Source organism: Topomyia yanbarensis, chromosome 2 (assembly GCF_030247195.1).
Source record: "Topomyia yanbarensis strain Yona2022 chromosome 2, ASM3024719v1, whole genome shotgun sequence".
Classification (NCBI taxonomy): domain Eukaryota; kingdom Metazoa; phylum Arthropoda; class Insecta; order Diptera; family Culicidae; genus Topomyia; species Topomyia yanbarensis.
Genome location: NC_080671.1, coordinates 315047916 through 315065230, shown reverse-complemented (window position 1 = coordinate 315065230; position 17315 = coordinate 315047916). Strand labels below are relative to the sequence as shown.

Genomic DNA, 17315 nt, shown 5'->3' with positions numbered 1-17315 from the left:
TTCATTTTCGGAGCCCTCCGACCCACCGGTTGCTCCGCCGGACTAGTCTGTGTCCTCCCTGGTCTTTCTCTGGAGAGTTGAGATTGGACGAAGTGTAGGACACATCATCCTCCAAGGAGCCGCTATTCAGCAGCTCTCCACGTTAGCTTTCCGAGCAATCCTTCTCCTCTTCCACCTCCATCGTTACAATCTCCTCCAAACTCATATTTACAGTGTTATTAGTGTTTTCCGCTTTGTTCCCACGAATAGCTAGGGAAAGAAAGTCAACCCTGTTAGAGCCCCGCTTGACAATGTAAGTGCACTACTTGGTATTTGTCAACACTTCGGATCCCAGTCCTAGTTTTACGTAGGGTTGGGGTTTGAAGTGTCGATGCGCCCCCTTGCCATTCATCCCTCGGCACGGATCGCGTCGCACCTTACATTGGGGCATTAACTTTACGATTCGGGTTTTGAGGCCCACCCGTTGGCACCCTCTCATTCCGATGCTACAGCAGAAGGCTGATAGCATCCAGCCGACGCCGGTCTAACGACCAAATGTCATCGATAGACTCACGTCAAGGCATGAGATAAGAAACAATGGGTCAATTCTGTGTTGAAATTCTGCGAGAGATTTCAACCACCACCGGATACCACACGGCTGGACGTTTTTTGGACCTCACCAGCAGTTTGCATAGAATGTCTAACCTATTTTTTGTATAATTTTGAATCTACTTTTTGAAACTCCCTTCCGTAGGTTGATGGATTTTACGGTATTTCAAACATCATCAATCATATTTGTTCCTCAGTTTTTAAGAAACTTCAACAGACAATTACTTAAAGATGTTTATTGCATTACGCCTCGAGAGGTGTGCATCGAGGAGACCGAGAGGGCTTATGAACCTTTTTAATGTTTTGTGTTTTTTTATACTTCACAACAACGAACTAACTAACGATGAGCCCCTAGCCTGTGCGCGCTGGCGTGGCCGACTGGTGGGTCGAAGTGGATTGGCTTTTCCTGTGGGCTGTGTTTGCAAACATTATTCCACAGTTTAATGATGGTGTTTGTGGGCACGGCTCGCAGTGGGGCTCATTGTGTATTGATTTATCAGTAGGCTTCGTCATCGTGCACAAGCCAATAAAGTAATGTACAAATAGAAATTGTAGTTTTTAGCACTGGTGTACAATTGCTATGTGATATTCGTATGTCTATCCGTGCATGTGTTCGTCGGAATGGATGAAGAATTTGCATATATGATAGAATGCAGTCTCAGTCGGACCAATCAATCAAAAAAATGAAACTTACGCTAGGCAACACGATCCATGGCGACATGACCGGGATTTTAGTGATATGGGAGATCTCGCTCTATGCTAGCATTCAGTACGTTAACATACAAACGCTTAAGACCATCGGGATCATACATGCACACTAAATCCTGCGGACTCGCAAATATGAAAACACCCCGGTGATAAAGTTAATGTTTCCGAACTAATCAACTTTTTAACGCGGTCTCAAACGGGAACCTACAAATGCCCATGTTCCTTCGTTCTTAGCAGCCTTAGTTCTATACCTTTAATTGTACCGATGAAAATGACGCTCATATTCACTACACATCGCGTTCCATGGTGATATGACATGAACTCTAGTGATATGGGGCAACTAACTCTCTTCTAGCATCCGAACCAAACACTAAAAATTAAGTATCATATTCACGGTCCGCGTGCGAGCATTCACGAATACACGTGAATATGCGAATGGTCACACGGTTATAAAACCAAATTTATGCACGCCCACCTACCCGTGTGAACTCGTAAACATGATAACATCCCTGTGACTGGCGCTTATGAATACACAAATGCGGTCTCAATAGTCAATCTACAAATACCCGTGTTCGCGCGACGAATCTGTTACACTCGGAAGCCTCTACTTTCGACCCTAGCAGCCTAGGTTAATACCTTCGATTGGACAAATAAAAAATGACGCTCATATCCACTAGATAACTCGTTCTTTGATTCTATCTAGTTTTGGGGCTTTATTGTAACATGATAAGAGAGCAAATGTGAACTCCATCATCGTGCGCGCTATCGAGGACGCAGCGCGGCATTCTCTTTCGGGGCGGAGTTCGGACAAATTTTCTTAGCGAAATGTAATATCCAACGGTTTGAATATTCTACGCTCTCGTTTGTACTGTTTCGGTTTCGCACACGCCGGGCTGTGCCCCAAAGAGTGTTTATCGAAGTTTCTCTCAATTGCTCGCCAATGGACCAGCTCCAGTAACTCCGTTTCTTAGCTTTCATTGATAACTAGTGGGTAACCCGTCGTCCCGGAAGGTCTTATACGCGGCGGCCTTCTCCGCGTACACATCGGAGCACTCTTTGCCCCACCATGGGTTGGTAGGCGTCCGCAAGAGTTTACGTCTGGTACGCGTTTAGTCTGAGCATGAATCGCGGTGTCGATAATCAAGCCAACCAGAAACTTGTACTTCGGAGGACGCTTTTGCGTGGATTCGATTTTGCGTGAATGCGTAGCTCTTCCAATAAATATATCATGTGAGGTCATACGAAACATGGATTGTATTCGGTGGTCCTGAACCGTTAGCGCAATAGTAATTACGATTGGCAAATGGTCACTGCCGAGAGGATCAGGGATTATCTTCCACATGCAATCTAACCCTAGCTGTGTCAAGCAGAGGGACATGTAGGGGACGCGCTGAGGGAGCCAAGATCCATGTCATTTCACCCGTGTTCAAAATGGTCATATTGAAGTTGTTGCAAAGCTCTTGAAGATCTTGGAGTGAGGAAGATCAATTATCGTCATGAAGGCAATCCCATGCCGTACCATGGGAGTTGAAATCACGTAAAACTAGCATCGGTGCGGGGAGGAGTTCCGCAATATCACAAAGCCGTCGGTGGCCAACTGAGGCTCTAGGGGGAATGTAGGTGAAAGCAATACAAATACTTTTGCCTTTAATTCTAGTTTGGCAATCGACATCTTCAATGGTGAAGCTTTTAAGAGGGTCAGAAATATTATAAGCTGTAAAAATCCACAATATTAGAGAATTTTATAAAGCTAACGCTGGCTTATTTCTCCGGCTGAGATATGGGAACACTTCATACTTTTGATGTTCCCGGAAGTGCTGCAAACTCCTTTCATGAGTTGAGTGTTTTGAGACTGGGAGCTATTTGCTTCGGTTTTGCACCAGTACTTCTTCCATTTCGGGGGACCTTGAAGAGATACCTTTACGGCCTTTACAACGAAGCTTGTGAGAGGAAATGTTCCTCCTTTTCATATTGCTTCTAGGCACAGCAGAAGATGTTGTTCTCTCGCTCTGGGAACTCCACAGTCGCTTTCGTCAAGTTAGTATAGATGTTCGTAAGGTCCACTGGCGTAGCTATTTTTAGTATTTCTGCAAAACATCGTTCCCTGAAGGGAACGCTTCAGTATCTCCTCGCGCTGTTTGTACGCGGAACAGATCGTGATTAGAGTCACTTTTCAACAACTCTTACACAGGAACCAGCCACATGATTTCCACTGCATTTCCCACAATGAACCTTATTGCCACAATTGGTGGCTGTTTGTCCCAGTTGTATGCAATTAGTGCAGCTAATGACCCGTGGCACAAAAAGACGTACAGGTAGACGCACTTTCTCAAAGAGGAAGTAGTCAAGTAGAGCGAAACCGGCGAAGGTCACTCGATATGAGTCTGAGCTGACGAGCTTCTTCCCCCGTCAGCTGCAACTAATGCTCAATGCAAACTTTTGTACTCCAGTATTTTCACTGGATTGGGGCCCTTAAAACAGCCAACCCTTTGTGTCAGCAGATCCGCTCAATTCAAACTCGCATCGGAGACGACCCCGTCACATTCAACCCGATTAGATGGTACATATACTCTATACTCCTTCGGCAAAGGGTTAACAATATCAATTGCCTGGTTCACACTACTTATCAGAGGGAATTATCGCTTATCAGGGCGAATTTTAGATAATTCTGTCACGGCTGAGTATTGCTTCGTTAGAACTCTAGAAATTTGCAATAGATTCAAATATTTGTTGTCTTTAGTCCGGAAGAAGATTACAAAGAGCCTGGTTTCAGTCGGGGAGGCGTTCATTTCAACATTTATCTCGCCTTGATGCAAATCATTATCAGAGGAAATCATTTTTTCACGGACCTATTGCCCAGTGCCGACTGGTATTTTAGATAAGAATGGGGAATGTAGTATTATTGCGCTCCTTAACTTGTATATGTAAAGGTATCCAGGCGGCTTACTAGAAAAGAAACATTGCTGCTTCATTGCTCTGCTAGCCGATAAATGGTAAACACGTACTCACGAAAGAAGGAAAAAATACTGAAACCTCGACGAGGCGGAGACTGCACAACATAACCTTGACAGAGGATTAGCATTATACTTTATAACTTTACACTGTTCGAACAGAAAATATAGACCAACCGGTCGGAGAGTCGCCGAACGGTCCAATTACGTTATTTCAGATGCTGCTTTATCAACGGCTTCAAATTGGTAGGGTGGTAATAGGATCATTACCCTAGGCATAAAACAGTAGGTTAACTCCCTATACCTTCAGCCTGGAGAAAACGTGGCTTAATACCGGTTTTTGTTTATATTTTGCACCAGTTAGATGACACTAGATCTATGTGAAGCCTGTTCGGTTTCGTACTTCATTTACATTACCCATAGTAATTCTTCACAGGGTGGCATGAAAGCGGTGGTCTGGACTGATGTCATCCAATCTGGAGTCACTATGGGTGCGATGCTGGTGGTACTCATCAAAGGAGTTATCGATGTTGGCGGGCCTGTCGTAATATGGGAGCGAAACTTCGCAAGTGAACGAATCGAAGCACCTAACTTTGATCCGGATCCAACGATACGGCATTCCGCGTGGACCATCTTGATTGGCGGAACAGTTTGGTACTCGTACGGGGTATCGTGTAATCAGGATATGGTTCAACGATTCTTATCACTGCCGTCGCTAGGCGATGCCAGAAAAGCATTGAGAGGATTCATTATCGGCTTGATTCTAACATTTTCGGTACTATTCAGTTTAGGAATGGTCATTTATGCTACTTACCACGATTGCGATCCGTTGACTACCAATGTTAGTGAAATTGTGTAGAATGTAGTAATAATATAAATTGATACCATTTTTGTTTTAGCTAGCAAAAGCCAAGGATCAACTAGTGCCACTATTTGTGATGGACATTTTTCAAAAACATCCGGGAGCCGCTGGAGTTTTCGTCGCGGGAATTTTTAGTGCGGCTTTAAGTTCCTTATCTTCCGCTTTGAATGCGTTGGCTGCTGTCACTTATGAAGATTTCTGCAAACCGTTTTTCAAAAACACACTTTCAGAAACTCAAATTGGTTATATTTTGCGTGGATCTGTTTTGTTGTTTGGGGCGATTTCGGTGGTGTTTATTTACATTGTTGAGCATCTCGGAGCAGTAATGCAGCTAACTATGACGCTGAGTTCAACCGCAGGAGGGCCTCTATTCGGACTGTTTATGATGGGTGTTCTTATGCCCTGGGTCACAGCTTCGGTAGGTGATATTTGTTCACTGTTTTACTACGGCTATTTTCATATATTTCTTGTTACAGGGTGCACTGTATGGTGGTGTCGCCGGTCTTCTGTCAATGTGCTATCTATGCTTCAGGTCGCAGGCATCTATCGCAACAGGTGAAATTGTTTACCCCAGCAAAATTGTTACTGTATCAGGATGCACTTATCAGTATGCGAACATTACCAAACCGGAACCAACATTCGATGAGCTGGAGAAGTCACTGCATCACGTTTCATATTTGTATTTTACCCTTTTCGGTACGTTTATTACGTGCACGGTCGGGTCGCTGGTCAGTGTGCTGAAAGGTGGGATCGGTACGAGTGGTCCAGATTCTAAATTATTGGCACCATTTATGAGAAAATTTGTCACTCGAACAACGAAAAACGTCGAGCATAAGCTGTTGAATAGGTTCAAATTCGCGGATGACGTAAATGTAGACATTCAGTCTAAGTAGTGTTGTGATTAATTGTGTTGAACAACCTCGCTTTTTACTTTTGCTGAAGTATATTGGTTTATCTTCAAATATAAACCTAAGCAAAATTACAAATATTCGAAAATCATTGAATGAAAATCCATCACATTTCAGGCGACTTAAGCCTTATTCTGCATTACGAAGGATTGATTGTTCGAACGAATCTACCTCCCTTTTGATTGTGCTGTGGATATTTGCAAAATGTATACCCTCATAATCCTGATTTATGGCAAATTACTTTTATTTTAAACTCCAGCCCCTTAGCTATGCTGTCATTTAAACCTCAGTTACGCTGTCATTTTGATCGATTTTGGACTTGTGTCGGTTCTGAAAGAAGAAGAATAATCCTTTCCAACGGTATGCTATGCAATGTTGTTTTATTTGAAGTACTTCGTGGTTCTGGAACAATCATATGAAAATAACCAAAGCTATGAAATTGGCGTTTGGACTTCGTTTCATCAGAATCCGTCACGACTTAGAGCTGGACTGAAATAGCGTCGGATTGACGCTAGCTCCTGTAAGTAGAGATTTTCCCACTACTTTCGTTCTATCTTTATCTGGATGATAGGGCGCCCTAAGTGCTTCTATTAGAATTTCGGATTTCAGTACATAAGTAAATGAAAATAAACAAATAAATAAATTTTACCCTGTTTATTCATTCGGACTCTCCATTGCTGCTGTGTAACCGCCGGTTACGATGAGCAATAGATAGCTTCGCAACAATATAGAGGATTTCCAATTGTTCAATATTATCACTTCTTCTCTAAATCCACCACTGCCCTTTCCTGCATCTGATGCCTTAATTGTACCCATATTATTCCACAGCACTTGTTTACAGCGGTACATGTCTCATTTAGCCGTCGCTACACGCCACGGGTAGAGTAGCCAGAAAATGAGTTAGTAATCGGATATAGCCGAGCTGTGAAAATTCGGAGGTGTTCGGTTCATCTCCGGTGCCGACCTACGAATGCGACATTGTTTAGGCTTAGCTCCACTGACCCTTCTTTCCGTTTCTTGAGCTTGAGCTTGTGCGACCACCGCTCGCTGCTACTCCGTTAACGATCTGGACTAGCTGAAGTTGCACAGGGAATAAGTCGATAATTTTGCTTGGGAGTAGCGAAACTTCTTTCAATGTGCAACTCAAGGTAATCCTAAACTGTTCTATAGATCAATACCGGCGCCGGACAGACCCGAACGTAGATCGCGAAAGGAAAGGGAAGAAATGTTGGTCCGATACTTGATTTTGCTAGAGGTCGTATATACTACTGCGCACTCCACAAGTGTCACGGGAGGAGGATATTTATTAGTAAATATAGAAGTTGGATTCTACTTCTGCATTCCCGACACCAGAGAGGTGACTCCACTATCTGGACTAGATTATCAACTAGAAAATCAATCAACTCATTGACCGGGGACCAACGGCTTTACTTCCCTTCCGAAGGAAGACGTGACCACAGATTTTTTCACCTCAAAAAATCTCAACGGCCTCAGCTGGGATTGAACTCAGACCAACTGGAATGAATGACGCTTACCACTCAACCACCGGCGCCGTGTTTCCCCGATATCTAGAATAATTTATTGAAAAATTTACTTTTGCCGTTCTTGGCTTTTAGCGAAACTGAGCTATATTCTAATCCCAACTGCTGTCAACATGTGTGAACTGACAGTGGTTGGGGTTGAAATCTGCCTCAGTTTCGGGCACCAGCAAGAATAGCATTGATAACATGTGAGCTATTGGCGCAAAATGTAATAAAAAACTTTTTAACAACTCCCAATTAACGTACTATAAGCACTATCCCTAATATGGTAACCTACTCAAACCTCACACAAACGTTTCTCGAAGGCAACAAAATGTTATTACTTATAAGCATATCTGATAAATAATCGCACCACTGTCACTTAACCATTTATTTTTCAATTAGTTAACAAATATGTCGACATGATACATTTTCGCAATCTCCCCGTCAATCCAATCGCGATAGTAAGGAACATTAACGTACACACCGGGAACTCCCTGCGTACCACACTCCGCTCCGAACGCTACTATTCCCGCCAGATAGTACTGATTTTCCGAGTTCGGTATCCTGCAAACCAACGGCGAGCCACCATCTCCTCTGCAGGCATCCTTACCGGATTCACCACCGGCACACAGAAAACCCTCGTGCAACTGAAAGTACCGATCGTTCAGCTGCTTCCGGAGTGCTTTCTCGCACTGTCCTCGCGGTACGATCGGTAGTTTTGTTTTCTTCAGAATAGACGAGTTCCTCCCGTTGATATCTTCGCCCCAGCCGGAGAACACGCAGCGTCTGTCGTCGAAGTTGGCATTTTGCGGCGGAAGGCACACTGTCCCAACGACCTCCGTGAACCAGACGTGATCGTCGATGAACAGAATGGCGATATCATTCTGCAACAGTTCACCGTAGAAGTAAGGGTGAATGATCATTTTCTGCACAGCCCGATCCTGCGGTGGATAAATCTCGATCATATCTTCGAGGTCCCACTCGCCGAAGCGAACCCGCAGTTGATCCGGCTGTTTACCCTCAATGCAGTGTGCGATTGTCAGGATCACTTTGGACTGGATGAGTGTCCCACCGCAGAGATAGATTTCGTAGTCTTCTTGAATAGTATACACAAAGGCCATCCACGGGAACTCGCCTGGAAGAATTGAGAGTAAAAAGTTAGCAAATATTGGAGTTGTTGTCTATCATAAAATAGTTACTAATCATTCAAGACCGTCCTCCCAATTGTGGGGGTGACAGAAAATAAACTTTTTCGCGATTGTTCGGGAAGGAATGATAAGAATTTTGTACACATATTTGAAAGTCTTAGAAAAAAAATCATTAAAAATGCCGCAAAAGACGAATTTATGAGTTATTCAGTGAAGTGTGACTGTAGTAGAAATAGGTCCCAGTTAAGCTCAGCCGGAAATGAATCGGATTCTGGCTGGCTTCAGTTCGTATTCCGGCTCCAGTGACACAACCGATTCTAGTTAGAATCGGTTGTATCACTGGAGCCCGTATGCGAGCTGGAACCAGCCAGAATTCCAGTTCATTTCCGGCTGAACTTTACTGGTGTAGAGGGTACAATAGTATGGTTGCTATGTTCATAGTTAGGCGGAGACATTGAGCGGAGCCAATTGAACATGACGTCACATCATATGTTCTCTTTGGATGTATATGGAAAAGCTATTGTGATTATGGTGATCATTAATTTACTCTTTTCTTGTGTTATCGAACATAAAGAAATGAAAATAAACAATATTTTTTCTGTAATACCGAGAGATATTGCCACAAGTATGAAACCACTTCGTATCTTCGAATTCGATTCGCTATACTAAGTTCATACTCGCGACGTTAACAATGAATGTATTGAGCTAGAGCTTAAGCATTTGCATGAAGTGCCGGTGCTTTCTTCCAGATATAATAGCTGTCAGTTTTCTGGCTTTTGTGTCCGCCTAAAATTAAATATAGCAACTATAGTACAATAGGTTTATTATCTATGCTATGTTTAAGTAAAGATCGCTCGTCTTGTGTGAATTAGATACACGGTAGAAAACATCGTTGACGACTGTTATTTCGACTGTTACCGTGGATCAGCTGTATTAGTTCGTAACTAATACGTCGTTTATGTTTTCGTGTGTTATTTTGCGAAAACGCATTGTCTTACATCTAATAAATGTAAAAAAATGTCAAGTGAGTTTTTTCTTACGTAAAAATTAAAGCTGAAAACGAGTTTTTTGTTGGTTTTTCCATATTATTGTTTTTGAAGAAAATGCGGACATCAACATGAATCATACGCTTGGGGACACGATAGGTCACTACTATATTGTAAGTTTGAATTCTTGTGACAGAAAAATTGTTCGTATTTCGTGCGAAAAACTCCAAAATGTAAAGTAAAGTAAAGAGGACATAAAGAACGAAATTGCACCATGTCAAGATGGCGCCAGTATTCGATCAGCCTCTAAACAATTCAAGGTTCCGTTAGAAACATTACGTGCTTGTGTGAAAGGAAAGAGCTCGTCAGCAATGAAAGCGCGTTAAATAGTTAACAAAACATGATCGAAAAAGAGTAGGAAAAGGAATCTAAAAAATACTCCGAAGCGCAAACGTGATCATTCCACAGCTGAGCTACCACGTGAGCCGGAATGCACAACTTCAATTCCACACTCTGGCGACGATGAGGACATTGAAGAAGTTATTCACAAGTACAAAGCCAAACGCAGTTGCTGAAAGAACATGTTTGTCAACATTTTCTTCAGCGGTTTCATGATTTTTCACATCATTTGCCATTTCTTCATTTTCTTACTTGAATGACGTCATTGGATCGCATTTATTGTTTATGTTATTAATTTTTGAATAATGTGCAGTATTCATATTTTTTCAAATAAAAATTGAACCGTTGATTTTCTAGTTGTGTACATTGTTTTATTTAACCTCGACTAGTGAGTGACCTATCGTAGCTCCAGACTTCGAAAAAAGTGCCTTTTTTGATTTAGCTTAAAAAATATTTAGCCAGACATAAAATAATTATTGCCAGAACGTTGCCAGATGTATAACCTTTCCAACGAGTGCTTGTTTGTCAAAATCAGTGCAAAAATACCATCGTACGAGCTCGTCAAAGAAAACTGATCTACTTTACCACACTCTATTCTACACTTCTTCGTACATCAGTAGAATCCATTTTTGTTCCGCTGTTGCACTCCGACTGGCCGGGAAGAGTGTGGCGGCGTGGCGCAGTATAATTTACCCTCTCGCTTTGTAGACTGTTCTCTGCACATTCAAAGGCAGAGGGCCGCATGCGAAAGCGTATGCCGGTCGTGGCGTAAATGATCCGCATTCATTGTCGTTGTTTGTGATTAAAAATATTAACTATATTCATTCGTTTACGAGCGCTCGATCGAGACACAAGTGTTTTTTTTTCAGGTCTGTAAGTGTACAGCGACAAAGAATAGTGCTAATCCGCGTTAAAGGTTATCTTGAGCATTATTTGCCTCTCGAGGTTTTGGGCTTTTTACTTCTTTTGTGCGTGTGTTAACCATTGGGCCGCATTCTTCAGTATTTTGTTCGCATAGTGAGGATTGAACAATAGCAAGCTATATAAGCGGAACTGGTGCGTCGTGGGAAACAAATATACAGATAAGTGAAATCTACCTTTTTACATATTTACGGCTTTTTCCCGTCTGCGCGGGTGCTAACCCCGTCCGTCGACAGTGTCGATGGCTCCCTCCCCGGACGGAAAAATGGAGGTCGAATCGATTCCCAAGGCTATCCCCCGACCCAAAAAATATCCAGAGCTCTCGATCGGTCCCTTTGTGGTCTTCTTTCGACCCAAAACAAAATCACTGAATCTCTTACAGATTTCGGACGCAACGATTCTCGGCTGTGACCGAAATAAGAAAAATCCGCTCAGACAAGGTCAGGGTCGTATTAACTAATTCACTTCCAGAAACATCAAAAATCCCAAGTGTTCCTTTGTTTCAGTTCGATAATAATCTCAGCACTGGAATCATGAAACTCTCGGACGTAGTGGACTGGATAATAAAAAACTTTCAATATTACTGATCCTATTAAAAGTCTTATGTTAGCTTTTCTCCCTACAGTAAGAACATTTTTGCAGCAGTTGACTGCTAAATGGCCCCTCTTTTCAGTGATTGTATACTTCGATGGCTAACTCATCGGATCGATTCCTTCATAATTTTAAAAAAATAGTTTGAGTTCCGATGTATTTGCATTATGTGAAACTTTGTTAACTTCCGATACAGATCTCAACTTCCACGATTTTAATATTATTCGCCTGGATCGAGACACCCCCTATGGAGGAATGCTTTTGGGGATCAAAAAGTGCTATTCCTTCTATAGTCGACCCAAAGCTGCCAATCTACAAGGACCATTACAGAATACCTTGGACAATTTGTCTGCTTGGGCTATTTAGCTGTGTATCGTATTCTCCACGGAGAAAACTGAGCTATTTGTATTTTCTAGGAAGCGTGAACCAGCACAGCTACAGCTTCTATTAATGTATCAAACTATCGCTCAGGTCTTCACAGTAAAATATCTAGGGGTCTGGTTCGACTCGAAAGGTACGTGGGGATGCCACATTAGGTATCTGAAACAGAAATGCCAACAAAGGATCACCTTTCTTCGTACAATAACCGGAACATGATGGGGAGGAGACCTAATTAGGTTGTATCAATCAAAGATACTGTTGGTAATGGAATACGGATGCTTCTGCTTTCGCTCCGCCGCGAACGTACATTTCATCAAACTCAGTATTCAGTATCGTTGTTTGCGTATCGCCTTAGGGTGCATGCAGTCGACCCATACCATGAGTCTTGAAGTGCTGTCGGGCGTTCTCCCGTTGAAAAATCGATTTTAGGAACTCTCATATCGATTGGTCATTCGATACGATATGTTGAACCCAGAGGTGATTGAAAATTTCGAAAGGCTAGTTGAACTGAATTCTCAGACCCGTTTCATGTCCCTGTACTTTGACTACATGACGGAGAATATTAATCCTTCTTCTTACAATCCCAACCGTGTGCATTTCATAAATACTTCTGAATCCACTGTTTTCTTCGACACATCCATGCAAGACGAGATTTGTCGAATTCCAGGCAACATACGCGCGCATGTGGTTCCAAATATTTTTTATAATAAATTCCGAGAAGTTGACTGTTCTAAGATGTTTTTCACTGACTGATCAAACCTTGAAGGATCCACTGGCTTCGGTATTATCAATCAAAAGTTCACTGCCTCCTACAAACTCAGTGACCCTGCTTCAGTTTACGCCGAAGAATTAGCTGCCATTCAGTATACCCTTGAAGTCATTGAAACATTACCCGTAGACCATTACTTCATCGTTTCGGATGGCCTCAGTTCCACTGACGCTTTTCGTTCGATGAAACATGGAAAGCACTCCTCGTATTTTTTGGGGAAAATACGGAAGCTGCTGAGCGCTTTATCTGACAAATATTTTCAGATTACCTTGGCGTAGGTTCTCCATTCCGGACAATGAGAAGGCGGACTCCTCAGCTTAGCCTTAGAAGGTGACGTTTATGAATGACCAATTTGCTTCAGCGATTTTTTCAGTATTACTCATCAGAGAATCCTCTAAAGTTGGTAAACTTCGTGGAGCAGTGGTGAGCTAGGAAGGTGGCTACATTCGAAAGTCCCTAAGGTATCTACTTTGGAAATTTTGGTTCAAGGAGATGGATGTGGGTCGTGACTTCATTCGTGTCATGTCCCGACTCATGGAAAACCATTACACGCTGGATGCACATCTCCGGTGTATTGGGTTCGTGGAGAGTGGTATCTGTGCTTGTGGTGATCACGATATCGAGCACATTGTCTGGGCGTGCACCGAGTATACCTGTTCGAGATAAACACCTACAGCACGAACATCATACGTGCAACTTGAAGTGTTGCCGATCCACATCTGAGCCGTACTACGAAATCGTCTGGAGAAACTTCTGCCGTCTTTAGGAGGACTACTCGGCGTCCCAGTACATGATTCTTCCTGATGAAGGCCACCCGAGTATGTAATCCATGCCGTTGATTTCCCGATGCCTGAAACTGAATGTTAATAATTTTCTCCCCCTGCCATCTTTATCCACCCTCCCTCCCTTGACTCTTATACTTAGAAGTAACACTAGGAATCAAGAACCAGTTCACGAATACATGAATAATATTTGATGATTTTGTGAACTGTTTCTGGATAGTGGATCATAACTAATATATTAAGAATCATGAATTCCTAATTAATATATTAAGAATCATAAATTCCTGAGGACTGTATGCTTTCATGAATAAAATTCTGAGTTTCGTGAAATAGTTTACGTGAAAGTATCCAGACTGTTTTGATTTTGTAAACTAATGTTCCTAAATCTGTGTATATCATCATAAGCCATCCTTTGGTTTTATGAGTAATATTCTTAAAGTTGTGTAGTAGTTTACGTACCGAAGATTTAGTAATGACATGGCGGAAAACATGACAAAACAAAACCAAATATTTCCACTTATGAAGACGTTACGCGAGCGTTACTGAACGGGAACATGTGGAATTGAACATAATTATAAAAGCCATGATTTTTATTCACGGTCCTGTGTTCGTAACGTAAATACGTGGTTGTTCCAGAATTCATGGCACTTTATTGACGATTCTGGGAACAATTTTTTTTCTGTACAATGGTATATGGAATTATTTAGTATATATGACTCCAGGGTCGGTTGTTAATACTCTCTAAAAGGACTTCATCAAGAGTTATGGAGGATCTTTTATGGCAGTTTGAAGGAATTCATTTTTTAAATTCTGGCTCAAGCTTGATGAGATTAATTATAAAAACCATCAACGAGATTCTGAAGAAATCTCGCTGATCGTTTTTCAGAGTGATCGAACTCGGTCAAATGACTTTTTATATGTAGTTTAAAATCCGACTGACGAAGGGGGATCAAACCTCCACAACATACACACGGGTCTGCATTACACATTTCAGCATTTGTTGTAAATACAAGAACTAGAAATGCACGTTGGTTTATAATCGACTATAGCGAATTCATTTCAAACTCACGAGGTGCGATAAAACAAACGTTCACTGTGCAGTTCGTTTGACTTCTCCAATGCTGCTCAATTCGCGACTGGAATATTGTAGTGCTTCAGTCATTCAGTCTTCGGCACTTATATACACCTTGTCTTAGGGTTTCCTGTTTTCAGTCGCCTTTTCACAACTTGACAGCAAGATCACAGTGGATTAACTTTTGATTAAGTTACCTGTCATATAAATAAATTAATTTATAAATAAATAACATTTCATGTTTACGCACTATAAATGCATCAAAGAACCACGCAAATCGGCGAATTGATAAATCATAGTAGAATAAACGAGCTGCTTATGAACACTCAGGAGGGGCACGTGCCGTTATTGAACACATACGTATTTTACGGAAGGAAGCCACAATATAATCAATAAACAGCAGAAAATCACAAATGCAAAGCGCCAATGAGCCAAAAGCGAACGACTTATTTCAAATATAAACAAAACAAAATGCAGCCAGATTGCTCACCGTACTTAGCCTTCGATTTGTCGTGGTAGATGAAGTTCCCTACCCCGTTGTTGTTTCTCGCTGCACACACCATCTCAGTCTCATCGGGTGCCTCGGTGTCCTGCAAAGGCAGAAGAGAATTTCATACAGCTGAGTGTTCTACATGCAGAAACGTTATCAGCTGTCGAAGATCATCATACCGGTGCTCGCACAATTCGGTCATATGGGCAGCATTTTAGATTTCCTCGTCGGCACTCGTCGGAGCTGGAATGATCGAAACTGTTTTCCGAATATCCGATTACCGGCATGCACTTTCGGATGCATCACTACAATACTACCTGAAAAAGTCCAGATGAATATCGTCGTACACGTTGGTATTCACAGGTCGGCACAGTTCCGGTGGTATGCAGAGTCCTCCGATGCATTTCTGCAATGCAAGCACAAAGACGTTCAATCCGAAAGTTGCACCACACACAATGGAAATAACTATTCTCACCCGCTTTTCTCTGGCTGATATTGTTACAAGAAACTGCAACAGGATCACCAGTGCACACAATCGAAATCGCATCTGTTCATAAATGGAAGTAAAGAGTGCGCGCCCTGCTTATCGCTGGATTTTCGTTCACTGCGGTCGTTGGGGTCTTTTACTCATTTTCACTCTTCCACTTTGAATAATGGGAACAAGCGCCGGTGAAATGATAAACGCATGGAAGCAATGGTAGAAAAAAATGCTCGCAGAATCACTCGATCGATCAATGCCACGCCGAAACACTTTCGTTGAAGCTGCGGACGCGAACTTACGTGACTGAGAAGTGAGGTCTCCGGTCGCTGCAACTGAACTGAGCTCAGGAAACGAAGTTCATTCACTGAAAACCATGCTGATTGTCAATGAACACAGTGGGAACAGTCTTAGCAATATTTAATTACAAAATTATATACAATTTTCCATGAAGACTATTTTATATTTTTGCTCGATCTTTTAAACAATTTATAAATTTTCAGCAAAATCTATGAATTTGTATTATTTTTCGCATGACTTTTGGCGACTGTACTAATGATCGCTCGACTGTTTTAACTGATGCTGTCCTAAGAGAAGAACGTTCACAATTCGAAAAGTTCTTATCAATGCAAGCCGAACTCAGCGAATGAATTTTTTTTCTACTGGACGGCATTGTTTTGAAACTGTTATAAACTAGTTCATTGAGAGATCGTTTCGGTGAAACTGTGAGTAGGTACATGTTGCTATAATACTGAAGTCTCGGTTTTGATTTACGTCATTAAAAATATTTATTTTCCGCAGAACAGGTTGATTAAATTACACCCTACCGATGTTTTAATAACTGTTTTCGACAAAACTTTGTGAATTGTTATAAAAAGTGAAGGAAAACTTAAATTTAGTTTGAATGATCACGACGAACGTATAGCCAGTTTCAATTCCAATATTCTAATTTTATTAAACAAAAAAATCATAATGAGGTTGTGCATATTAGAAAATACCTGTCAATTTTTTGAACTGAGACCTTAGTAAATACTATATATTAACAATATAGTCCACCTGTGTATCCTATACGAATCATAAAAGGCATAAATGTAACGCCATCTCCAAGTTTGAAATGATTTTAATCTCAATAAACAATCATTTTGCATTTAGCGTGCGCTGTAGAAGGAAATGTCAAACGCGTCCACGAGATAGAAGAATTGTCATTTACTAATGTGTTGGTATTGGTCAGAAACATTAAGTATGCTGGCAGGCCGGCGGAACGTAAGAATCAATAGATGGACAAAATAACAGTTGGAGCTTAGTGTTTACCGTGCAGAATATTTCGGGAGTTGATCGGTGTAATTTTTTTCTGCATCATCCACATTTTAGGATATTTACTCTAAAAAGGCACAAGCTTCTCCAATTTTGTTTAGAAATTCATTCCAAGTACACGCAAGCGAATGAACGGATTTACAATCAATTCCATTTCTCCACTAAAACATTTTTTCTGCAAAATAAGGAACCATCCATAAATGACGTAGCATTTTTTGAGTAATTTTTAACACCCCCCTCCCCCAACGTAGCATTTCAGCACAAACCTCTAAATACCCCCCTTAGGAAATACGTAACTTGACGGTAACTCTCCCCCCTGTCCCCGTAATTTTTTTTAAAAAAATGAACAATGTTTGTTATTCCCCTTTAAAAAAGCTACGTATCTTGACATCACCCCCTCTCCTCGTCGTTACACATCATCACAAAATGCAAAACTCCCCCTCC

General features: G+C 41.6%; 2 protein-coding genes across 3 annotated transcripts in view; one reads left to right on the top strand and one right to left on the bottom strand.

Annotated features, from left to right (window-relative positions):
• Nucleotides 1-6095, top strand: part of LOC131683634 (sodium-coupled monocarboxylate transporter 1-like) — a 51125-nt gene extending 45030 nt beyond the window's left edge. The window contains exons 7-9 of the mRNA XM_058965768.1: nt 4684-5088; nt 5147-5527; nt 5586-6095. Of these exons, the coding sequence (XP_058821751.1) occupies nt 4684-5088; nt 5147-5527; nt 5586-6002 (1203 nt within the window). The 3' untranslated portion in view covers nt 6003-6095. The remainder of the gene's footprint in view (nt 1-4683; nt 5089-5146; nt 5528-5585) is intronic.
• A 1818-nt stretch (nt 6096-7913) lies between these two features.
• LOC131683635 (phenoloxidase-activating factor 2-like) lies at nt 7914-15919 on the bottom strand. 2 transcript variants are annotated; one of them, XM_058965770.1, is made up of 5 exons: nt 15555-15919; nt 15397-15485; nt 15259-15322; nt 15080-15179; nt 7914-8675 (listed from the first exon to the last, which is right to left on the bottom strand). In XM_058965770.1, the coding sequence occupies exons 1-5, from the start codon at nt 15624-15626 to the stop codon at nt 7939-7941; spliced, it is 1062 nt and encodes a 353-aa protein (XP_058821753.1). In that variant the 5' UTR covers nt 15627-15919; the 3' UTR covers nt 7914-7938. The 2 variants fall into 2 exon arrangements, with proteins under 2 accessions (XP_058821753.1, XP_058821752.1); XM_058965769.1 differs by having other exon boundaries at nt 15259-15337; nt 15555-15918.
• Between the last annotated feature and the right edge of the window lie 1396 nt (nt 15920-17315).

What these genes read in the sequence shown, in the direction of transcription:
- LOC131683635 (XM_058965769.1), bottom strand. Translation starts at nt 15,626, where the DNA reads ATGCGATTTCGATTGTGTGCACTGGTGATCCTGTTGCAGTTTCTTGTA. An exon ending in TATCAGCCAGAGAAAAGCGG is followed by an intron (nt 15,486 to 15,554) that starts GTGAGAATAGTT and finishes CTTGCATTGCAG; the next exon opens with AAATGCATCGGAGGACTCTG. An exon ending in CAAATCGAAGGCTAAGTACG is followed by an intron (nt 8,676 to 15,079) that starts GTGAGCAATCTG and finishes CAATTCTTCCAG; the next exon opens with GCGAGTTCCCGTGGATGGCC.